We start from the raw sequence: 25,377 nt of genomic DNA, 5'->3' as shown, positions 1-25,377 counted from the left end.
GTTCACTCAAACTCATGTCCATCGAGTCGGTGATGCCACCCTGCCATCTCATCCTCTGTCGTCCCCTTCTATTCCTGCCTCCAATCCCTCCCAGCATCAGGGTCTTTTCCAATGAGTCATCTCTTCACATGAGGTGGCCAAAGTACTGGAGTTTCAGCTTTAGCATCAGTCCTTCCAAGGAACACCCAGAACTGATCTCCTTTAGAATGGACTGGTTGGATCTCCTTGCAGTCCAAGGGACTCTCAAGAGTCTTCTCCAACACCACAGTTCAAAAGCATCAATTCTTTGGAGCTCAGCTTTCTTCACAGTCCAACTCTCACATCCATACATGACCATAGGAAAAACCATACCCTTGACTGGACGGACCTTTGTTGGCAAAGTAATGTCTCTGCTTTTGAATATGCTATCTAGGTTGGTCATAACTTTTCTTCCAAGGAGTAAGCATCTTTTAATTTCATGGCTGCAATCACCATCTGCCATGATTTTGGAGCCCCAAAAAATAAAGTCAGCTACTGTTTCCACTGTTTCCCCATCTATTTCCCATGAAGTGGTGGTGCCAGATGCCATGATCTTAGTTTTCTGAATGTTGAGCTTTAAGCCAACTTTTTCACTCTCCTCTTTCACTTTCATCAAGAGGCTTTTCAGTTCCTCTTCACTTTCTGTCATCTGCATACCTGAGGTTATTGATATTTCTCCCAGCAATCTTGATTCCAGCTTGTGTTTCTTCCAGCCCAGTGTTTCTCATGATGTACTCTGCATAGAAGTTAAATAAGCAGGGTGACAATATACAGCTTTGATGTACTCCTTTTCCTATTTGGAACCAGTTTGTTGTTCCATGTCCAGTTCTAACTGTTGCTTCCTGACCTGCATATAGGTTTTTCAAGAGGCAGGTCAGGTGGTCTGGTATTCCCATCTCTTACAGAATTTTCCACAGTTTCTTGTGATCCACATAGTCAAAGGCTTTGGCATAGTCAATAAAGCAGAAATAGATGTTTTTCTGGAACTCTCTTGCTTTTTCGATGATCCAGCAGATGTTGGCAATTTGCTCTCTGGTTCCTCTACCTTTTCTAAAACCAGCTTGAACATCTGGAAGTTCACTGTTCATGTATTGCTGAAGCCTGGTTTGGAGAATTTTGAGCATTACTTTACTAGCATGTGAGATGAGTGCAGGTGTGTGGTAGTTTGAGCATTCTTTGGCATTGCCTTTCTTTGGGATATAAATGCTTCTATAAATGCTTAGAATCCCCCAATAGGAAAAAATATTGTAAACAGTGATTTCCAATCCCCTTATTTTACTTTGTAAGTGTTCCTGAAAAACAGTGGGCAAAGAAGAGAATTTTTGTGCTGTGTAAAATAAGTCTAACAGAGAAAGACAAATACTGTATGATCTCATTTATACATGGAATCTAAAAACAAAGATAACAAGTCCCTCCACCAAAGTTACCAATCTAGAGAACAGATGAGTGGTTGTTAGAGGTGGATGGGGTGATGAGCAAGAGGAATGAAGGTGGTCAAAGGTACAAACTTCCAGTTATAAAATAAGTAAGTCTTGGGGATGTAATATACAACATGGTGACTGTAGTCAATACTGTATTGTATATTTGAAGGTTTCTAAAAGAGTAGATCTTAGAAGTTCTCATCACAAAAAAAGTTTGTAACTGTGAGGTGATGGATGTTAACTAGAGTTACTATGACCATCTTAAAATATATACAAATAGCAGTTTATTATGTTGTACACCTGAAATGAATATATTATATGTCAACTGTATGTCAATTAAGTGTAAAAAAAAAACCCAACAAACCCTAAAAGTACGATCAGGAAATAAGTTTCTTGATTCTTAATCTTGTGCTTTTTCCATCATCACAACTTGGTCTTTGTAGGCATATTTAAAATTTTTTCCTATCAGTCCCAAACAACTTCTAAATATCATCTTTATATCAATTTTATTGGACTATTTAAATTTAGAGTTCATAGTTTCATTAAAATCAAATTCCAGAAAGCAGAGTTCTTTGCCAATTCTAAACCACTAAAACATCTCTTTGGGCTTCCCTGGTGGCTCAGATGGTAAAAGAATTGCCTGCAATGCAGGAAACCTGGGTTTGACCCCTGGGTTGAGAAGATCTCGTAGAAGAGAGGATGGCAACCCACTCCAGTATTCTTGCCTGGAGAATCCCCATGGACTGGCGGGCAACGGTCCATGGGGTCACAAAGAGTCATACATGACTGAGTGACTAAGCACAAAACATCTCAACGATTGTCACTGGATGCTTCAAGCTACTACTCTCAGCTTCTTTCTTTGTAGTCACTATATTACCAAAAGGGGGATCTGGTTGCTCACACTTCTAAAGCCAATAAAGAGGCAAAGTTGGTGGAAAGGAAAGTTTGCTTTATTTCACAGGTTGGCAACCTCTGAATAGGAAGGTCAGATAGGAAGGTCAGACTCACGTCTGGAAGGGCAGACTCTCATTCAAGGCCAATCCCTGAAACTGACAGTCAGTGGACAAGAGTTGTTTTTTTTCTTTTCTTTTTTTTAATAAGAAGAGGAAGAGGGTTACATGCAGAAACAGCACCGTCAACTCTGATAGTCATCTTGAAATTGTCATGCGGTGGTCTGATCAGTCTCATCTTGATTGTTTCAAGGACAGTCTTCAGTTCCAGACGCAGTTTGGTCCTATTTCTTTGAGGCCAATTCTTAGAATTGTGGCAGCTTACGTCATGCCAGGAGAAGGCAATGGCACCCCACTCCAGTACTCTTGCCTGGAAAATCCCATGGATGGAGGAGCCTGGTGGGCTGCATGCAGTCCATGGGGTCGCTAAGAGTCGGACACAACTGAGCGATGTCACTTTCAATTTTCACTTTCATACATGGAGAAGGAAATGGCAACCCACTCCAGTGTTCTTGCCTGGAGAATCCCAGGGACTGGGGAGCCTGGCGGGCTGCCGTCTGTGGGGTCACATAGAGTCGGACAAGACTGAAGTGACTTAGCAGCAGCAGCAGCATGTCATGCCAATAGTCTGGTCATCAGGTAGTTAACTTCTTCCACCTGGTGGGAGTGGTTTCAGAATCCACAAAACAGCTCATAGGATATGGCTCAGAATATCATCTACAGCCCTAGAAGGGAAATTAAACATCCGTGAGTTTGCCTAATGACTATTGTTAATTCATCCTGTCTGACTGCTTTTCTTTGCTTCTGTGTTTTCTCACTTCTCTGGAGGCTAAAGGTGTTCTATTTCTTTTTTTTCTTGGGGATGGTCTTGATTTCTGTCTCCTGTACAATGTCACAAACCTCCGTCCATAGTTCATCAGGCACTCTATCAGATCTAGTTCCTTAAATCTATTTCTCACTTCCACTGTATAGTCATAAGGGATTTGATTTAGGTCATACCTGAATGGTCTAGTGGTTTTCCATACTTTCTTCAATTTAAGTCTGAATTTGGCAATAAGGAGTGCATGATCTGAGCCACAGTCAGTTCCTGGTCTTGTTTTTGCTGACTGTATAGAGCTTCTCCATCTTTGGCTGCAAAGAATATAATCAATCTGATTTTGGTGTTGACCATCTGGTGATGTCTATGTGTAGAGTCTTCTCTTGTGCTGTTGGAAGAAGGTGTTTGCTATGACCAGTGTGTTCTCTTGGCAGAACTCTATTAGCCTTTGCCCTGCTTCATTCTGTACGCCAAGGCCAAATTTGCCTGTTACTCCAGGTGTTTCTTGACTTCCTACTTTTGCATTCCGGTCCCCTATAATGAAAAGGACATCTTTTTTGGGTGTTAGTTCTAAAAGGTCTTGAAGGTCTTCATAGAACTGTTAAACTTCAGCTTCTTCAGTGTTACTGGTCAGGCCATAGACTTGGATTACCGTGATATTGAATGGTTTGCTTTAGAAATGAACAGAGATCATTCTGTCATTTTTGGGATTGCATCCAAGTACTGCATTTTGGACTCTTTTTTTGACTATGATGGTTACTCCATTTCTTCTAAGGGATTCCTGCCCTCAGATATGCAGATGACACGACCCTTATAGCAGAAAGTGAAGAAGAACTAAGGAGCCTCTTGATGAAAATGAAAGAAGAGAGTGAAAAAGTTGGCTTAAAGCTCAACATTCAGAAAACTAAGATCATGGCATCCAATCCCATCACTTTATGGCAAATAGATGGGGAAACAGTGGAAACAGTGGCTGACTTTATTTTTGGGGGCTCCAAAATCACTGCAGATGGTGATTGCAGCCATGAAATTAAAAGATGCTTATTCCTTGGAAGGAAAGTTATGACCAACCTAGACAGCATATTAAAAAGCAGAGACATTACTTTGCCAACAAAGGTCCATCTAGTCAAGGCTATGGTTTTTCTAGTGGTCATGTATGGATGTGAGATTTGGACTATAAATAAAGCTGAGTGCCAAAGAATTGATGCTTTTGAACTGTGGTGTTGGAGAAGACTCTTGAGAGTCCCTTGGACTGCAAGGAGATTCAATCAGTCCATCCTAAAGGAGATCAGTCCTGGGTGTTCATTGGAAGGACTAATGTTGAAGCTGAAACTCCAATACTTTGGCCACCTGATGTGAAGAGCTGACTCATTTGAAAAGACCCTGATGCTGGGAAAGATTGAGGGCAGGAGGAGAAGGGGACGACAGAGGATGAGATGGTTGGATGGCATCACCGATTCAATGGACATGGGTTTGGGTGGACTCCGGGAGTTGGTGATGGACAGGGAAGCCTGGTGTGCTGCAGTTCATGGGGTCGCAAAGAGTCAGTCACAACTGAGCAACTGAACTGAACTGAAAGGTGTTCTATAGACAAAAGGCAGGTGAAGGACATGTGGGGAAGGACCAGAGGATCCAACTCTGTTTCAATCACACAACATATATCTATGAAGAAAGGAATTCTAATAACAAAGAGAAGACGGGAACAAATGATAAATCATATAATTTCAAGCAGATTCCAAGCTTGAGTCAACATCAAAACATCTGTAAACACATGGTGTGGTACACTGAAGAGGTGATCTCCTGATTTTCCTTGACTAGTTATAATCTAGCCTGTTCAAATTATTCATTTCACAAAAAGAAATTTCTTTAGATATTATCTCATTTAATTTTAAAAATAACCAAGTGAGATGAGTTGTTTAAGGGTTAGAGATGGGAAAATGTAGACTCAAGGAGGCAAGTAATTGCCAGCAGGTAGCACAGCACTCTAGAATTTGGATCCAGGTATGTATTACTTTCAGTTGTGCTCTTTCAAATAGACTATCCTGATTTGTTTCACTTTTTAAATCTGTGCTTTGGATCAATGCCAGCTTCATCTAAGACTGAGGAAGCCAGGCTCCAAGGTGGCCCCCAATAACCCTCACTTCTTGATACTGACACCCTGTGTAGTTCTCGCCCCCTTGTCTCATGGTTGAGCTGCATGACTAATAGCACATGGCAAAAGTATGCCGCTTATGAGATGCAGAATAAAATACTGCAGCTTCTATTTAGGGCACTCTCTTGCTAGCTCACTTTTCCCTGGGGAATCTCTCATCATGAGGCAAACAAGCTGCCGTTCTGTGACTAATGTTATGGTGAAGTCTACGTGGCAAGGAACTGAAGCCCGCAGCCAAGAACCATGCAAGAACTGACCATTGACAACCATGATTTAAATGAGCTTAAAAGAAGAGTCTCTGGCCAGTTGAGCTAGGAGATGACTGTAGTCCTGGCTGAAAGCCAGATTACCTGACTGCAATCTGGTGAGAAACCCTGAGGCAGAAGCTACTCATTGATTACTGACCATCAGATACAGCGTGAGATGATGAATGTTTGATGTTTTGAGCAACTAAATTTTGGGGTAATTTGTTACAGAGCAAAGGTTAACTAATACATGGGGTAGACAGGTAAGTCTTTCTCCATCAGCTTTTCTGATATAGATGGGTAGAGGAAACTTAGTCTCCAAAATCACACCATTTAACCTAGTGCCTGCTTCAGCTCACGTGATGAATAAAGACCTCATCTCAGGCTAGAGCACTAGTGTCCAAATTTACTTCTAGTATGTCAAATATGAAGAGAAAATAGACCAATAACTCTCTTTTTCACAATTTAGCAATTCTTCAACCATTCCCTCTTAGGCCCTTGACTCTTCCCAAGGCTCTGAGTGGTGGTTATTTATAGCTGATTGAGTTATTACTGCATAACATCCCCACATGCAGTTTGCACAGTATTTATTGAGCAGCTTTTAATGATGAATAGAGTGAGAAACACCAGGCAAAGAATATGGTAATAACAGTACATAAATTTTATTTTCATTTAGCATGAAAACACCTGATTTCCTTAAACATTGTAAACATGTCATATTATTAGGCAGTGAAAGTCTGATGAATTTAAACATTAGTTTAGACATTGTTTTGAATGGAAAGGTACTTTAATTCCACTTGCTTCCACTACTCCATACTGCTTTATTTTTATTTGTTTTGTTTCACCTTGGTTAAATTAAAAAATATCCCAAGGAGAGAAAACAACTGCAAAGTTTTCTTGGGATGGGATTGGTTATTTTAAATATATTTCTCTTCTTATTCTCTTGAGAACACAGAGAGTCTCAAGAAAGAGCACTTTATGATCAGAGTTGGCAAATGTCTCATATTTTGTAGATAATAAATATGATTCAAACTAAGTGTTTAGAAGGAAACTCTGCTGGACCATTAAAAAAAACATTAAAAATGCACTAATTAATTATGTACAATTTGGTCATTAGTTAAAGGGAATTTCAGGCTTGGAAGGTGACTTACTCCTAGATATAATGTTAAGAAATAAGTACCTACAGGGTTAGATTACTGCCCTGTAAAAAGATGAACAGACAACAACCTCACAGCTGTTCAGGGTCACGAGTTGTTTCATTACCATGATGTGTTCCCTAGCACTAAGGTTCTGTCAGTTGCTGGAATAGAAATTTTAGGGTTTCTCATTCAGTTGTTAAAAACAAAAATCTGGTTGATCTGAAAACAAAGCAAATAAGCTCTCAGTGTGGTTGCCAGTATGGGTGCTTTGGATTACATGGGGAAGAGGAAAGAAGAGAAATCCTGTATAGTCCTAGCTACCACACTAGCTCTGATGACACAGAATGCTGGGGACTTGGCTGAACTTGGCAGTGCCCTTTTTATTGAATACACTGCATGCCTCTTGGTGGGACAGTCATGAGTCAGGGTGACAGTCCAAACAGTTTCCCAAAGAAATAAAAAGTATAAATAAAACGTGGTCACAGGATTTGGCATTTTGTTGACCAAGTTTGTTCCAAACTGCATTTCACAGATGATAAGGTGATGTGGCCATGGGGTTTAGGGTAGGGAGGATGAGAAAGGCAGATGGAACTCTGACCTTCTACGCCTACATATCTGTGTTATCAGTGTGTATGGCCCATTTACAGGGTAACATATAGTGAGGTTACAGGATTGATCCAGGGCACTTTAGAGGGGGGAAACATTTGAAGTGACAATTTAAAACTATTCTAAGATATTTTAGGTCCCTTTCTTTTAAACAAACAATTTCTTCCCTTTTACATTCCTGCTGATCCCATGTCTCTCGGTCACTGTGTAACTAGGAAGAGCAAGCCCAGAAAATCAGGAGTCCCAAACCACTTAATACACTTTGACCAATTCTAACCTCCTTTATTCTCTCAGACATTGGTTGGAGGGCATGCTTTGGAATGTTTGCTCCAGGAATCACCATTTCCAGTTGTGTATTTGTGCACACTCTTTTGATAAGCTTAAGGAACAAAAAGTAAATGAAAGTGAGATACAGTGCAAGGAACGTAATTCTGCACTATAGATGGTTCACCTGATAGATCTACGTTCCAGTTCTACTTGTGCCACCCACCAGTCATGTGACCTCTGGAAGTCACTTAACTACAGAATAGGACTAATAATACCAACTCTCAGGGATATGATCATTAAATGGGGTCACACAGGATAAGCTCCTGACACATTATGTGTCTCCAAATGTTTGTTTCCTTCCTCTTCCTTCTCTGGCATACTCCCTTCTTTTAGAGTGGACTCCAAAGCTACCAGTTAAAGCAAAGCAAGATGGCCTCCTGCATGTTCCCATCACTCACTTAGCCTCAGTGGTTCCCACTGTCTCCAACTAGCTGCTGAGGTTGGAATAAGCAAAACTGTAACATCAGTAAAGGCTTCACAGAGAGAGGAGGAAGAGCATGAATGAATATCCATGCTCTGTCTGCATAGACGGAAGGAAAATGTTCCCTTTTCTATTCTTAAAAAACAATTATTGAGCCAAGCCTGGTAACAATGCCTATTGCCAAAAGGAGCAATAATAATAGGTGGTAGTAGATTTCCTCTAGAAAAGCAGTGGGTCCTCAAAATTTGGAGAATGTACTTGTCATTTGTAAAATACTAAATGCAATTTTAAAAAATGATGTGTTAGACCATTCATTTTTCAGAGCCCTTTTTAGTGTCTCCCCTACCTCCACCCCCTGCTGTTCTCATAACTGATGTAAAAGTAATTTCACGAGCCAAATAGGATGGTTTTACAGGTGTGTGTTTGGCATTAATTTTAATTTCTGTTCACATACATGCTATTACTGCCTACTCTCATGAATAGCTTATTCAACCAAAATGTCTCTTAATGAAAGCCATGTTTTTGGGGAAAACATGAATCTATCTAAGAATAATTGATTGAGTCATCTGTCATTTTGCTACAGAGATTTTCTTTGTTTGGCAAATAATTTGAAACGTTATGCTGTTTCCAATCTAACATAAACTGGAGATGACTTGTACAAAAGTCACTGATGAAAGGCTCACAGAGGCACTTGGATTTCTCCGGGGTTGTAAATCCTGGGTTTATCTTTACTGGAAATTGGGGTAAGGCAGGACATGGAACAACAGACTTGATCTAAATAGGGAAAGGAATACGTCAAGGCTGTATATTGTCACCCTGCTTATTTTACTTATATACAGAGTACATCATGAGAAACGCTGGGCTGGATGAAGCACAAGCTGGAATCAAGATTGCCGGGAGAAATATCAATAACCTCAGATATGCAGATGACATCACCCTTTATGGCAGAAAGTGAAGAAGAACTAAAGAGCCTCTTGATGAAAGTGAAAGAGGAGAGTGAAAAAGTTGGCTTAAAACTCAACATTCAGAAAACTAAGATCATGGCATCTGGTCCCATCACTTTATGGCAAATAGATGGGGAAACAATGGAAAAAATGACAGAGTTTTTTTGGGGGGAGGGCTCCAAAAATCACTGCAGACAGTGACTGCAGCCATGAAATTAAAAGACACTTGCTCCTTGGAAGAAAAGTATGACCAACCTAGACAGCATATTTAAAAGCAGAGACATTACTTTGCCAACAAAGGTCCGTCTAGTCAAGGCTATGGTTTTTCCGTATGGATGTGAGTGAAGTGCAGTGAAGTTGTTCAGTCGTGTCCGACTCTTTGCAACCCCATGGACTTATAACCTACCAGGCTCCTCCATCCATGGGATTTTCCAGGCAAGAATATTGGAGTGGGTCACCATTTCCTTCTCCAGGAGATCTGCCCGACCCAGGGATTGAACCTGGGTCTCCGTGATTGTAGGCAGACCCTTTACTATCTGAGCTATGTGAGAGTTGGACTATAAAGAAAGCTGAGCCCCAAGGAATTGATGCTTTTGAACTGTGGTGTTGGAGAAGACTCTTGAGAGTCCCTTGGATAGCAAGGAGATCCAACCAGTCCATCCTAAAAGATGTCAGTCCTGAATATTCATTGGAAGGACTGATACTGAATCTGAAACTCCAATACTTTGGCCACCTGATGTAAAGAATTGGCTCATTGGAAAAGACCCTGATGCTAGGAAAGACTGAAGACGGGAGGAGAAGGGGATGACAGAGGATGAGATGGTTGGATAGCATCACCGATTCAATGGACATGAGTTTGAGTAAACTCCAGGAGTTGGTGATAGATAAGGAAGCCTAGCGTGCTGCAGTCCATGGGGTCACAAAGAGTCAGACAGGACTGAGTGACTGAACTGAACTGAACTGAAGATATTTGGAGCAGCATGTTTTTTCCAGTGTGCATGCTGCCTAGGAGAAGGCAATGGCAACCCACTCCAGTACTCTTGCCTGGAAAATCTCATGGATGGAGGAGCCTGGTGGGCTGCAGTCCATGGGGTTGCTAAGAGTCAGACATGACTGAGCGACTTCACTTTCACTTTTCACTTTCATGCATTGGAGAAGGCAATGGCAACCCACTCCAGTGTTCTTGCCTGGAGAATCTCAGAGACAGGGGAGCCTGGTGGGCTGCCATCTATGGGGTTGCACAGAGTTGAACATGACTGAGGTGACTTAGCAGCAGCACACTGCCTACACTTTTTACCTTATAGCCATCTTTCCCAGCTTTCACTCATATTGTCTCAAGGATTCACAAATGCTAAATGCTTCTTAAACGACTAACTGGTATGATCTGATGAAATTATTTAGGTTTTTGGGCTGTTTTCATAGTATCTCAGTTATGATGCAGAAAGGTGTTTAATGAACACCCAGGGAGTTGCTACAAATTTAGCTTCCCACTGAACAATTCTTCCAAATGAACACCTTCAAACACTAGACTCAGTACCCTCCTTCAATAACAACTGCCACCAACAGCAATAAAAACAGCTGCTGCTGTGGCTGCTAAGTCACTTCAGTCATGTCCGACTCTGTGTGACCCCATAGATGGCAGCCCACCAGGCTCCCCCATCCCTGAGATTCTCCAGGCAAGAACACTGGAGTGGGTTGCCATTTCCTTTTCCAATACATGAAAGTGAAAAGTGAACGTGAAGTCGCTCAGTCGTGTCTGACTCTTAGCGACCCCATGGACTGCAGCCTACCAGGCTCCTCTGTCCATGGGATTTTCCAGGCAAGAGTACTGGAGTGGGATGCCATTGCCTTCTCCTATAAAAGCAGCTACCAGAAGCTTTTCCTTCTTTTGTGTTTCTGATTTTCTGTGAACTGCTCTGCCTCTACCAAACTTCCCAAATTGGAAATGGCAGGCTGGATTTACCCGAGAAGCAGCAACAATTACAAAATCTTTATTCTTCTTAGCATGTTAATCTCGTAACCTAATTCAGCAATCCATCAATAACTCTCCAGGATCCTTTTAGATCCCTTATCTCTAAAGAGTGGCCAGAGAAAGTGTTATCAGGAGCAAATCCTGACACATAAATCCTCTGTATATAAAACTTTCACTGAATACCTAACTGATCTCAGGATAAAATAAAAACTGATCAAAACCTCATCATCTGACCCTTGTTTATTTTCCAGTTTCATTTCTTACCATTTCCTATCTTTACTCCATGCTCCAGAAATAAGAATTACTTGCAGTCCTCTGACTTCATCATTCTGCTTTTCTCTCTCTTACCTACCCTCTCATATATATTTTCCACTTTGTCTGGATGCTTCCTATCCCCCTTTCCCTGGCCTTCTTCATTTTGCCCACGGAGTTCCAGCTTGAGAATCATTTTGTCCAGGAATCCTCCCTTTGTGGGATGGTCAGATGAGTGTGCAAGTTGTTGGTCATGTACCATGTGCTTACCCATCCTCATGCCTTTCACACACTGTTTCACAGTCTCTTCCACTGAACTGAGGGTCAGAGCGTGATGAGTTCATGGTGAGCCCTACCAGCTGTGGTTCTGTGGAGACTGACTTGGTGGCTCTGCCATCTTCTCCAACACACGCTCTCATTCAGTTCAGTGCATTTCCCCGAAGGCTCCAGAGAGAACTAGATTGACATCATCACTGTAGGCACTGGGCACAAAAACCTAAGACTTTATGATGACAAAGTAGAATACAGTGCCCTTTAGCTGCAGAGACAGTGTCCATACAAGCCCCAATCAAAAAGTATTTCATGTGGAAGGAAAATGATTTTCTGGCTTGTATATATCTGGTTCGTCACAGGTTTATTAGCATATTCTGTCTTCGCATTTTTCAAACTCTGCTAACACAATCCTGGAAGGTCCTCTGGATGAGGGTCAGGCATTTAAAGTCAGAGCTTGGAACCATTCATGCTCTGTGCAAGCATCTTTCTTGGTCACAGTTCATCCTCAGGATTGACCTTGGCTGAGTCAGATTTGAGAGGGGTTTGAGAAGTGACCATTGAATGAGACTATATGGGATCACTACCTCCAATAATTGATTAAAAAAAAAAAAAAACAACCATGCAGATGTTAAACAACGGCTATCTTTTGCTACCTGAGGGAAATCATGCATTTTCCTTTTTGTTTCTAGGATTCAGAATCATGAACTACAGTTTGCAAATAGATTTGATTTTTATGTAATATTTTGTGGCTTTAAGTAATTTAAATCAACTAAACCTATTGATGTTTCATTTTTTTTAATAAAAGAGTAAAAGGAGAAGAAACAATTATTGATTTACTATGGACTTACTTTTTCCTCATGTATAACTTTTCAGCTCATGTATAACTTTTTTTCCAAATATACCTTTGCTTATGGCCATCCTTGTTCTTTATTCTCATGAATTATCAATATTAGGTCAGTAAACAATCCAGCTAAGTTGTAAAAATTCACATTGGTCCCATTCAAACTTTGTTGTTGTTCAGTCGCTAAGTCATGTCTGACTCTTTGTAACCCCATGGAAAACAGCATGCCAGGCTTCCCTGTCCTTCACTATCTCCTGGAGTTTGGTCAGACTCACGTCCATTGAGTTCACAATGTCATCCAATCATCTCATCCTCTGTTGTCCCCTTCTCCTTCTGTCCTCAGTGTTGCCCAGCATCAGGCTCTTAACTGTGTTTTCTTTTTCTTCTTTAAATCTAGCTCTACCTTTGTAAATTTCTTTTAATTTCCAACAATGGTCATATTTTCCTATGGTTTATGCATGCATTGAACAAAGGTTTTTTGAATAACTACTATATGAAAGACACATTCTTAGATACTGGACATATAGCAATGAACAGGACAAAACAAATTCCTACCTTCATAGAATATACATTCTGATGGGTGAATCATCCAATACAAATTTAAATAAAATATATATAAAATATATGTCATGTTGGATAATTGTAAATGTAAGGACTAAGTATTATTTAACAGTAAAGCAGGGACATGACAGAAGTGTTGGATGAGCAGATGCAATTTTAGAGATGAGGACTTACTCAGCAATTTGGAGGTCGATGTTTTTAAAAGTTGTGAATGAAATTGGTCTCAAATTTCCCTTTGGTTTGCATTTGAATAACAGATTTGCAAATAAGTCAATACTATACACAAGACAATAAAAGAGCTGTTATATCTGTTTCAGGGGAAAAACGCTCCTTTATCACTCTCTGAAGATACTTATAATTCATATGCCATATTCATCTAAAGGGAACTTGCTTTAAATATTCTAAATGATATTATTTTAATCACCAATGAAGTGTGATTACATTATGCACTTTAATGTGACTACCTATACAGGGCTTGGGGCTTCCCATGTGGCAGCTAGTGGTAAGGAACCCACCTGCCAATGCAGGTTAGACATAGGAGATGCTGGTTCTATCCCAGGGTCAGGAAGATGCCCTGGAGGAGGGAATGGCAACCCGCTCCAGGATTCTTGCCTGGAGAATCCCATGGCCAGAGGAGCCTAACAGGCTGCAGCCATAGGGTCACAGAGTCAGACACGACTGAAGCATGAATATGGGGCTTCCCAGATGGCTCAGTGGTAAAGAATCTGCCTGCCAATGTAGGAGATGTGTGTTTGATCCCTGGGTTGGGAAGAGTCCCTGGGGAAGGAAATGGCAACCCACTCCAGTATTCTTGCCTGGAAAATCTCATGGGCAGAGGAGACTGCGGGTTACTGTCCACGCGTCACAAAAAGTCAGACATGATTTAGCGACTGAGCACACACGCACAACTCTGTGTATGTAAAAAATTGCTCACATCTTTTAGAACGTGAGTCTTAATTAGTGGCGTTTTACTGTTTGCATCTTAGCTTGCTTTAACTGCAAACTGAAATTTAGGCATAAACAAGGGAGGGTAAGAACACAGCAAGGAACCTAAATACAAATTTCAGATTATTTAGAGTTGAGCTAAATACACACAACAGAAACTCAACAACATGGAGGGTGAAGAAAATGAAAACATTTCCAAAGGTATTTATTGAGAAAAAGTAAAGATGTACATATTTTTACAAGCTTTTAATATTAATTTACATTTCTTTAAATTATGTAGGCCCCAATAATCTATATTTTACTAATACATAACAGAAACCCTCTTCTTTGTTAGATTTCCATATGCTATCATAGTTGGGAGTCAAAATGCAACTTTGGCTCAAGACGCTTATTTGTTTTTAAAAGAAATACTAAATGCCATATTCACTGAGAATGTAGGCTTGTCATAACAAATGTGCATTAAAAAAAAAACCCCAAAACCTTCATACTGCAGCATGCTGTTGACACTATTTTGAATCAGTTCACCAGAGACTAAAGAAAAAACATTTTTAGAGTCTTATATCTACTATTTGTGTGCAAACTGCATAATACTAAAATATTCTTTTTGCCTCTGAATTTGACTTACAAATCTTTGCAGGGCATAGTACCTTAATCTCGTCTATGACATTACTATACCAGGCCACCTGTTTTACTACTTTTCAGGAGCAACACGAGGTGGTTACCTATCTTGGTGATAGCCCAAGTTTGTACATGTAGGAACCAAAAACCCATGTCTGAGACAGAACATTTTTCAAATTGGTTTATAATAAGGCACAATCTTCTAAATGTCAAAAGAATGTGGAAACTGCCATAGGGGGTGTTTTTTGTTTGTTGGTTGGTTTATTTTATGTTTTTCAGGTAAGAAAGGAAGAGGATCTTGAGTTCCTAAGTGGGGGAGAGAAGCATTCTAGTTTGAGCATGCTCAAAGTCGCAGAACAAACTGTGATGTAGGCTCACTGGCCTGCGGTCAGCCGAGTAGTTGTCCAACAGCCCAGCATTTAGGTTTTAGGCTGGCAGTCTCTTCTGGACATATCATTATCAGAGAAGAGGTTTGTAAGAAACAGCACTGCTGATGCAGTCCGCAACCTGCAGGGTTAGCAGTGTAAGAAGTCTTGCTTGTTCAATACGAAGAAGTGTGAAAACTTTTGATATAATGCCAAAATTCTATTAAAGAACCTGGCTATATAGTAAAGACAATTTTGATTTGTTCACAGTAATAAACATTTAAGGTTTAATGCACAAAATAGAATTATGTATTGATAATCAATGCAGCTCTTAATTTTTTAAACTACCATTTTCAAGCTAAAGGTCAATAGAAATGTAAAATTTATTATTATTATGCATTTGTCCTTAATCTGTCTGCAACAGTACTTGGTTGCAGAGGTAGCCATAAGCTACAGAATTTAAAGATTAAGGTGTATATGTGATGAAACCACAGTGTTAATATCTGCAGAACTTGATTTCAGTCTCTTTTTGCCTGATACAAACATGGCCTTAGCATACAATAAAGAAATACAGGTTTATAGCTTGAAAAGCAAAATCACACTTCCACAGTGAATGCTGTGATCAATGTACAAAGCACAAACCTATTGGGAGCCACGGAAGCCTCAGATGATGAATTATCAAGGACCAGCTTCTGGTTAGGAGCACAGGTTAGTAGCTGGATGGCAGGTTCCACATTGTGACATTTTAAACACAGAACTGCAGGTGCAGACACCATTAAAACATTCCTAGATGTTGAAGTCTTAAATTTCCACAAGGGAAATCAGGTCACACAAAATGACAGGAGAACCTGTATCGTGTTCCTAACATGGGTTACACACCAAGAAGAAAAAAAAACAAAACATGCAAACACAACGATGACAGGCTCTCCTTGCAATGAATGAAATCCATTGTGCAGTAACGGTACAGGCAGAAACTAAGATATACAGGTCTGTAATGGACAGAAACTGGATGGATGTGTTAAGACAGAGAACCAGATACCATTTGACTGTTTAATTTTAGTAATGCTGCCAAGATCCGGCTCATTTGTAAATTTATTTTATGATGCTAGGCTAGGAAAATTTTTCATTGATTCTCTTCTCTCCTTAGAAACTGTCTGGGGAATTTGCCTTCCACTACTGATGACATTTCATTTTTGCAACGGCATTGGGAATAAATGCACTTATCTTTATTTTTAGCCCTGTTCACCCAATGTGAATTTTAAGCCATGTTCATGCATAGTCTAAGAAAGTTTGGGTGATATTTGCCTATGATTTTCATCTGAATATCTTCTTCTACACAACTTCTACATATGAAAAAGTCAAACTCCAAATTGTATAGGTCATCATGAATATGGCTTTTAGTTTTCTTCAGTAAAACTGTAGAAAGGGTACTCGAGGCTTCAACATACATTTCACTTTCTAAGTAAAGGTCCCACAGTCTTTCCCAAACCTTCTGCTTCTGGCTGGATGCATAAATAGTTGCCTCATACAATTACTGGAATTATTAAGAACCCAAATAAAACACAAGCTTTCCTTTATTATTATTATCATTTTCTTATTGCAACAAATGCTCAGTTTCTTGCTGAGGCATTATTCAGCTCTGATAGCTTGAATTTTAAATTTGGTCATCTGAAAAATGATCACAAAGGTTTTTGTTTTTCATTATCTACAGAGATTTTAACCAAAGTTACATTGTAACACACAAACGCTGTCTTGTCTTTAAGGCACAACACATCAGTATGAACATTCTGTTTGCCAAACTTAAAAAAACAGATATGATTAGATTCCCCTTTCCCCTCCCAAAGCCCTCCCCGACAAATGAAGGAAAAATTGCATCCACTTTCAAAGTCAGCTGCTAATAAAGTCACAGTAAATTATTTTCATCAATAATTTACACAAATTACAGGTCTAGATAGGATTGTCCTTACACAGTCTGAGTGCATTCCAATTCAGATTTTCTGGGTTAGGTAGGTTACAGTCAGATTCAAACCTCAGGGCTAAGAAGATCTCCCATTTTGAGGAATGTTGTTGAACCTTGTCAGATGGAGGCTGTGTTGGTGCTTTGCCAGGGTGAGTTCTTTGCTACAGTTGCTCATTCCAGTTAGGACTCCTTCGGTAGGTACCAGCAACCTCCACAGAATTTTTTTTTTTAAACCATTAAAGTGTTGTAAATATAAGACCATAGAGCTTCCTTTCTGTAGCACTAAAGTTTAATTCCATTCAGCAATCTGAATTCTTCATTCTGGAATTCTCATTCCAAATATGATTTCATCCTTTAAGACAATTTATATGTGTAAAGCCAGAGGCATTGAATCACACATAAAAATTCAGTGTACTTGAAATATAAAAAAAAAAAACAAAAAACAACAACGGATCTCCAGCTAGAGAACACAGTTACAAATACTCTAATTCCAGTGCTTGATGTAGAGCCAAGAGGTCTGAGTGACTTGATATCCTCCAAAAGGGCATATTGTGCTGTGTGGTTAAGAGAAGGAGGGATGGGAGGGAGAAGGGGGAGGGATGGAGAGAGAGCATAACTATTATCTCAGTGAAGCAGCGGTCCACACAAGGATGGGCAGTTCCCCCAAGTTCAAGGGAGGGAGTTGAAAGGAGGAATGATCATATTTGAAGGCTTGGTAGCATCGATGTGGTACTGTCAAAATACTGGAGAAATAGATCTGAACTGAATTTTAATGATAATAACAGAAAGTAATGAGGCTTCTTAATCAAATTAATATTCATTTTGGAAAGTACCATTACTAATATCAGCATCCAGAAATGCAAGCTGAGCTCCTGTGTGGCTGAAGGAGAGCAAATTTTACCTACGTCACTCCTTAATGTCTGTCTCTCAGAAACAAAATGAAAAAATGATAAGCTTCCTAAATCCAAGGCTTATTGTCTATTTGAGAGAAAGAGGGTAAATTCCTTGAAATAACTTGAAACTGGACTGTATACGATAGGAAAAAAATGTGCAGATGATCAAGTTTCTTACTTGTCTGGAGCAAATAATAACTGAAGTCAGCAGAGTTGGCCTGATTAATTTCCTTGGTATAGGACCGAGGGAAAGCACATGCTCAAGGTGGGCGATATCACTCCCCGAAGGGGACAAAAATGAGTTCTTGTGGGGAAAACATTCTTAAATATTACAATGGTTTGTGGTTCTCCAAAGGTATACCAGTATACGGTATATGTGTGGTATTAAAATTACATGAAGGGTTGCAATTAAGAAAAAATGTCTAAAAGTACTTCATCATGGATGATTTAATGAAAAAAAGAAATACTGCACTATAGCAATGAAAAAAACCAAAACTTAATTTTTAACTTCAGGCTGATGACATCTTGTAGAATATATATTCATGTGTATAATAGAAATATATGTATTATAAATATAACATGGTAAAGACACTTTATTATAAAAAGTAGTAATTAAAACAATAATCACCATTGTTATACAGTTTTTACTGTCCAATATGGTAGCCATTAGTCCAATGTAGCTATTGAGTGAGACTTGAAATGTGGCAAGTCCAGTTCAAAATATATATTGAACTTCAAAGCCTTAGAACTTTTAAAAAATGTAAATATCACACGAATAGCTTTTATACTTATTAGGTATTTAAATAATAATATTTTGAGTATATGGGTATATGAAAGTATATTACCAGAATTAATTCTAGTGGGCTTCCCAGCAGGCGGTAGTGGTAAAGAACCCGCAGGAGTAAAGGTAGGAGGTAAAGAACTCCTACCAATGCAGGAGACATAAGAGACATGGGTTCGATTCCTGGGTTGGGAAGATCCACTGGAGGAGGGCATGAGAACTCACTCCAGTGTTCTCGCCTAGACAGAGGAGCCTGGTGGGGTACAATCCACAGGGTCACACAGAGTCAGACACAACTGAAGCGATTTAGCAGCAGCAGCAGAATTAATTCTACCTGTCTTTTTTTTAACTTTTTTTTAAATGCAGCTCCCACAAAATTTAAAATGACAAATATGGGTCATACCACATTTCTATAGGGGAGTTCAGTTGTAAACTTTGAAATTCTTCTTAAATTTACAAAAAAACCCCCAAAAAACCCTATACTTTCGGGTCAAATTAAAGCATGAAATTCATCTAGAAGTAATTTTTTAAAAAAAATTCAGCTCAGATCTATTTGTAGTAACAAAATAGTACTTTATATTTTTGCACATGCGATTACAGCTACATCCCAAGAAAAGCATGCATTCTGGATACTAGAGAAACCAGCCACCTGTGTTTTAAAACAGAATTATAAGCCTTCACCATCACCAAAACTGTACCGACATACACAACCATTTGGAAATAGCATTCTAAAGGTTCTTATCCATTGGAGTCATGCCTTTCCCCCCTGAAGTTGTAGGTTTAAAGCTGAAGGTGTAACAACTGGTATACCAAGTCTAGTTTTCATGCTATGTATAAGTGGGGTACACTTTATAAGTTTTAATTTTCAAAGGCATAAGCTGTTTTGGAAAAGTGAATTTTATCAGCCCTGACCTAGATATGTGTGAATTTCATATAGGTTAAAAGATATGTAAAATGCTTGCCACGGTGGCTGCATTGGCTGTTCTTTGTTAGGTGTAATTACGGTGTTAATATGAAAAATTAAAACAACAGGGACTCAGGGCACTGACAAAGTCCAGAAGATATTTCAACTGTGTGTGACCCAAAGTATTTCAGCGGTCATCAGCTGGGAAATTGTATTTCTTGAGGCTGCATCCCTGACCTCATACAGAACGTCCTTGGGGCCAGTGTGCTGTCTTGGGTCATTGACACCGCTAATTAGGACCGAGGAGGGGAGGGACTCTGTGGGAGGCTGAGACTAAAGCAACTCTCTTAATGTTATGGGAAATCATGGAGTATTTCAAGTATGGTTTCCGAGTGTCACCAAACCTTCAAAAGTGGAAGTTCTTTCTTTTTTCTTCATTTTGCTTGATTTGAATTGATTACAATCATAAATCATTTCTTTTAACTTTCTAATATCACTATAAACTTTTCTAGGACACTGTTAATATTAGGTTTTCGGGGGAGGGGCAAGGGTGAGGGTGGCGGGGAGAGAAATCAGATAAACACTTAAGCACATGCAAGTGTTTAGTTAAGGTTTTTTAAGATGATGCTATGAAATCTCTTCAGGAGAATAAGGACAATATTTTTTCCTATGGAAAACAATATATGCTGATATGTCATTGTTTAACAATACTTATGCATTACTTTTCTCTGTTTTGTAAATTACATCACTTTAATCCTCTCTAGATGACATTTCGCCATCAAGAAGTGAAGAAAGCAGTAGATCTCAATGTTGTGTTAACTTACAGTCTGGTATCTGGGGTCAAGCCAATGATACCATTCCCCTCTTGATGCTGGACCAACCATTTAAGGTTTTTTAACTTCCTTGATTTCTCTAGAAATGTGGGCCAGATGAAAAGGCTGATTTAAATACCTAGGGTCTATGAGATCTTCTGAATATATTCAAAGCCAGCTGCTTGGCTTCATGAAAGTACCAAGGATTTACCAGAAAGGTAACACTCTTTTAGAAGATGTCTATGAAAGGTACATTGCCTTTAAGTCTCTACAGTAAGTTGGCACCAAACGATTTGAATATTATCTCTCATTCCAGTAGCATTTATTAGATTCTCTGGCAACAGTTTTTTCTTCAGCTATTAAAGCTATCATCAACATTTATCATCATGAGGCACAATTGATACTCGGCACTCACAGCACCAAATGGCACAGAGGCTGGATGGGAAAAGGGTAAGAACTGAGCCACTCACATGGTTTTCTATGGAGCTCATTAAGCATCTTTAAACTTGTTGAATTTCATGTGTTCAAAATGGTTATTTTTGCCCCATCTTTCTTATATCTGTGTGTATTACACACACACACACACACACACACAAGCATACACACAGATAAATATAACTAAATGTTTCTATATTTCCTATGAAGTTTCAGGCAAAAAAAATGCTAGACTCCAAATGGTTTATTTGAATGTAAGTATTGACCTTCTCATGCTCTTACTGCTTTGCATCTATAAATTTAAATCATTTGTCAAGCTGCCATTGGGCCAAACTACAGGAATGCAAACAAAAAAGCTTGCATTTAGAAGTATCACACCAACATTGTTTGAAACAGGTTACCTTTTTTGCTGCCTGTTCTTCTTCTACACCATCCCCAATTACAACATATACTACTTTTCTGCCAAACCTTTGCATTATTCGTTCAAAGCAACTTTCTTTTCCTGGAAGATAAACAAGATAAAGTTCAGAGTGAAGTTACCTGGTTAGCGGCATGCTCCTCATCTCGGCCATCTCCAATCACAACATAAGTTATGTTAGTGCCAAATCTGGACACTATACGCTCAAAACAGCTTTCCTTGCCTGAAAAACAATGCACTGCTTATTCTTCCAGCCATTGGAATCATTAACTTAACGATCCATAAAGTGTTAAGTTATTTTCTCTTGAACATACATCACTTAAACTAGCTTGCAAACTCTGGGTTATGAAATCAACAAACATGGTTGAATATTCTAAATTTTTACTTGAGACTGATTATTAAACAAATGTATTCCAAGCTCCAAAAAATGTCAGAAAGGTTAAGCATCTGTCCCAAAGAAACATGTTTGTATCTTTCGTTCTACCTGAAGAATACAGGAACAACTTTACCAGCAACTATTCGTTTTTACATTTATTTGTATAACTATATATCAATTTTATCTAGTTTGTCTTCAGTAGTATAGACAAATCAGCTAAAAACATTACTGTGAAATATTGAAGGTTCACCTAGAATGAAAGAGGAAATACTAAGATATGGGTTTACCGTGATAAAACAACTCCTTTCTTCAAGTGGCTGGAAACTAGTTTGCTGAGATTAATTGCACTAAGGCTGCTGTCTGGGCCACAGTACTGGTGACTCTAGCATCCTCTGACTGCACTATGGGAATTACATCACAAATTTCTACATGTTCTTTGTTTTTAAAACACTAGCCTTATGCTCTGAATTTCTTTCTCAGTATGTTCATGCAGTCATGGCTACCTCTGCATTTTTTTTTTTTCTTACTCTGATAGTTCAGAAGTCCAAAAAATACTGACTTAAAGGGAAAAATAAAAAATTTTTTTTCAGATTAAATATAAGGAACAACTTAGTCTTATTTAATAAGAAAGACTGTTGACCTTGCTAGAGGAGATGTTTACATCTGTGTAAAACTAATTTATCAAAAAGCAAAATCAGGTTCCATGTAGTAATCCTGCTAGCATAAATATACACATTTATATAAAAATGAGTGGTGTATGATTTCAATACCCTTAGACCATGAAATTTTTGCAAGTTGTTTTATGTCCTTGGATATGTTCCAGTGTCTTCGAGTTTATAGTCTATGGGAACTTGAATAGAATTTGTATCCTACTGTTGTATGAAAAATTGTATAAATCTTAATTATGTTGAATTGGCTCATGGTACTTTTCAGGTCTACTATATCCTTCTACTTATCTGTATATTCATGCTATCAATTTTTGAGAGTTCTATATTAAAACTCCAACTACAAAATCTTAATTCATCTATTTAAAAAAGCTATAATATAGTGGAACTATTAATATATGTAACTTTGTTTTGTATTTTCCAAGTCTCCTGTAAATGTTTTCATAATTTAAAAAGTAAAAAGGAGAAAAAATGATTGGATTAAAATAAATGTTAAAAAACAAACAAACAACAAAAAAATGAATGGGATTGGTATCAGGGCTCTGAATTGCAATGCTCAGGAGAACCAGGAATTTATGCAAGCTTGGCCCTCTTTAACTATACTCCCCAAACAGCTGCAGCTGGGGGCTCTTCCTGCCTGTGCCAATATCAGAACTGTGCAAGGCCCAGGGAGGTTATTTTTGGTCGGGGATTTTAGGATTCTGAACTCTTGTCAAGCTGCCAAAGCCCAAGTTTGTTGACCTTCAAGGCACATTATACAACCCATCTATTTCCCCAGGCATTTCCTTGACAGACAACAGAATACATGAGTTGTTTTCTTTTAACTCTTTCAAGATGGCAGAAGTTGATGAGGTTTTGTTTCTGTAAGTCTATTAGAAGTCTCAGTGCCTGTGAAAGGCACTTAAAGATGGCTCCATAGATAGCTGTGATCTAAATAAACAAGGTGGTAGTTCTTTGATTGCTACTGAACGTTTTGAGAAATGTGTATTTTCAACCATTCACATGCTACAAATGTTCCAAATGTGTTTTCTGATTCATGAAACTTTTTTCTCTTGAATTAAGGATGCTAGTTTAATTCATCTGACACTCCCATATAATGCTAAAATGGTATTTTTATCTTAGATCTAGATTACTGCATATGCAAGGATATAATACCACATATCATATTTATTAAAATATTAAACTCTATGGCTAAAGATACTATATATTATTTAAATAACGTGTGCCATAATGAATACAGATAAATAAGTGTCTATTTAAAGAGTCAGACACAGAGTTCAAAATTCATAGGCAACAGCTTTCAGAAAATTTACACATGCTTAAACAGTTGCAGAGAATTTTGTTATTTGAGCTCTACCAAATTTGTTTGATATTCTAATAGCAAAATGAAAGAAAGAGGGAATCATGCGAAGACACACATTAAGAAAATCCCCCACAGATCTGAACATACTTCACACAGTTAGAAATAATTCTCTTACCTATTTTAGTAGCACTGTAAATATTCTCAATGGGAAAAGCACCTCCTAAACTATAGAGTAGAACCTTCGCGAGCGCTGGGATCAGCTGGGTTGTTGTTACCAAGACATTTACGCAGTTACTCCTAAGATGGGGAGGAAATTGGCATATTTGTTTTCTAAAGTAACGTCTACCAGTGCAGATTTTAAATTATGCAATCTTTCAATTCCATAATAAACACCCCCTGATAACCCAACCTTTCAATGTTCAATGGTTGTTCACGGTGCCTATCACCTACTAGGCACAATGCCAGATGCTGGGAATAAACCCCAAAATGCAGTGAAGGAGCATTTGCTCTGATACATGATTCAGCAACGACTGGTATAAACATCTGCTTTCCTGATATATTTTGTGAAATTTACCAATAAGGTGAGGATGTGGATAATGTGACAAATTTCATGACAAATTTCAAAACCCTCATTGTATAATGACTTCTTTTCCCCCTTCCTTTCCTTGTTATTCATGTATTTATTTACTTACATACATTTATGTTTCATATGCATACATTTATTTATTTATATCATATACCCATGTGTTTAAAAATAATTTATATATACTTTGGGTAACACAGAGATAATCTAAACAATAGTGTAATAACATTTGTTTTTAATTATCTAGGAGACTTCTTTAAAAATAATGAAAGCACCTTCTATTGCATTTTACACAGGATTTCAGGCTGCAGTCCTCACATCCCAGCCTCCTTGACCTTTGGGTCTCCAGGTCACCATCACAGAGATCACAAGGCAGCAAATCCCATCTTAAAACAGCTTTAATTATTAGACGATTCTTCCTCCATGGAGCCAGAAGCTCCCTGCCTAGGATTCCTACTCACTGGGACCAACTCTCTCCTTCATAGATGGAGAGAGAAATGTAACTTGTTTCCAGCTCAACATCTCAAGCAGTTGACATCGGTAACCTTGTCCCACTCATGACTCTTCCTCAGACTAAACTCCTTGGTTTCTCCCTCTGACTGTTGCTCTTATGTAGTTTCCACAGCCTAAACACTTCTGGCCACTTTGTTGGACACAAGGTGCTTCAAATATGTCACAGTCCCTGTTGGAATGAGGTGCACAGAACTGAGCAATGTTCTCTGTTCTGCGTCCTTAACCTGACCCAGGAAATCTACTGCCCCCTCCCTTACCATGTAGCCTCTCTGCTCTTAGTGCAGTGGCTCGTCATAACACACGGCTCAAAGTCTCGAACAGGGTTGGGGGCACATCTGTCTACTTCTGCGTTCTGAATGCTAGACTCTCCTTTTATTTTGTTAAGGTTTCTCTGAATCTTGATTCAACCAGTCCAAATATTAGCTCTTCTCTGAATTTTGTTTTGCTAAGCACACTTGCTAAGCATAATTCTATTTATTCCTCCACACATTTGCTAAGCATAATTTTATTTATTCCTCCAACTCAGAAATAAAACTAAGGAATAGGATAGAACAAAGATTCTTCCCCACCCTATTTGGCTATCATGTTCCAGATTTATATTATTTTATTCATTAGTATTTATGGCAGATGGTATGCAACTCATTATGTCTACTCAATTCTATTATCTACACTAACAAAAGTCAGCATTTCACTGTTCTGTTCAAACAACACAAAGGTTACAAGTTATTTAGGAGCTTTCTGTTGCTTTTTGGATGTCATGAATTATAATGTTTGAATTATGTACATTATCTATAATGACCTAAAAGACTTAAAAACATGCACAGATTATAAAAACAATGTATATTTTTGCCACCATCTTCTGTATTTTGC

At 38.7% G+C, this 25,377-nt stretch overlaps 1 protein-coding gene across 13 annotated transcripts in view; it reads right to left on the bottom strand.

Annotated features, from left to right (window-relative positions):
* Positions 1 to 14,112: 14,112 nt before the first annotated feature.
* Positions 14,113 to 25,377, bottom strand: part of EYA4 (EYA transcriptional coactivator and phosphatase 4) — a 365,529-nt gene continuing 354,264 nt past the window's right edge. For 7 of the 13 annotated variants that reach the window (XM_027551598.1, XM_027551599.1, XM_027551597.1 and 4 more), the window contains 3 exons: positions 23,587 to 23,708; positions 21,051 to 21,151; positions 14,113 to 17,378 (listed from right to left, as the gene is read on the bottom strand). In XM_027551598.1, coding sequence (XP_027407399.1) covers positions 17,298 to 17,378; positions 21,051 to 21,151; positions 23,587 to 23,708 — 304 coding nt within the window. In that variant the 3' untranslated portion in view covers positions 14,113 to 17,297. Of the gene's footprint in view, positions 17,379 to 21,050; positions 21,291 to 23,586; positions 23,709 to 25,377 lie in introns of all 13 variants that reach the window. The other 6 variants (XM_027551600.1, XM_027551602.1, XM_027551608.1 and 3 more) reach the window with 3 other exon arrangements.

Source organism: Bos indicus x Bos taurus, chromosome 9 (assembly GCF_003369695.1).
Source record: "Bos indicus x Bos taurus breed Angus x Brahman F1 hybrid chromosome 9, Bos_hybrid_MaternalHap_v2.0, whole genome shotgun sequence".
In the NCBI taxonomy this organism is placed as follows: domain Eukaryota; kingdom Metazoa; phylum Chordata; class Mammalia; order Artiodactyla; family Bovidae; genus Bos; species Bos indicus x Bos taurus.
The sequence above is the reverse complement of the archived record's forward strand: the minus strand, read 5'-3'. Positions and strand labels throughout refer to the sequence as shown.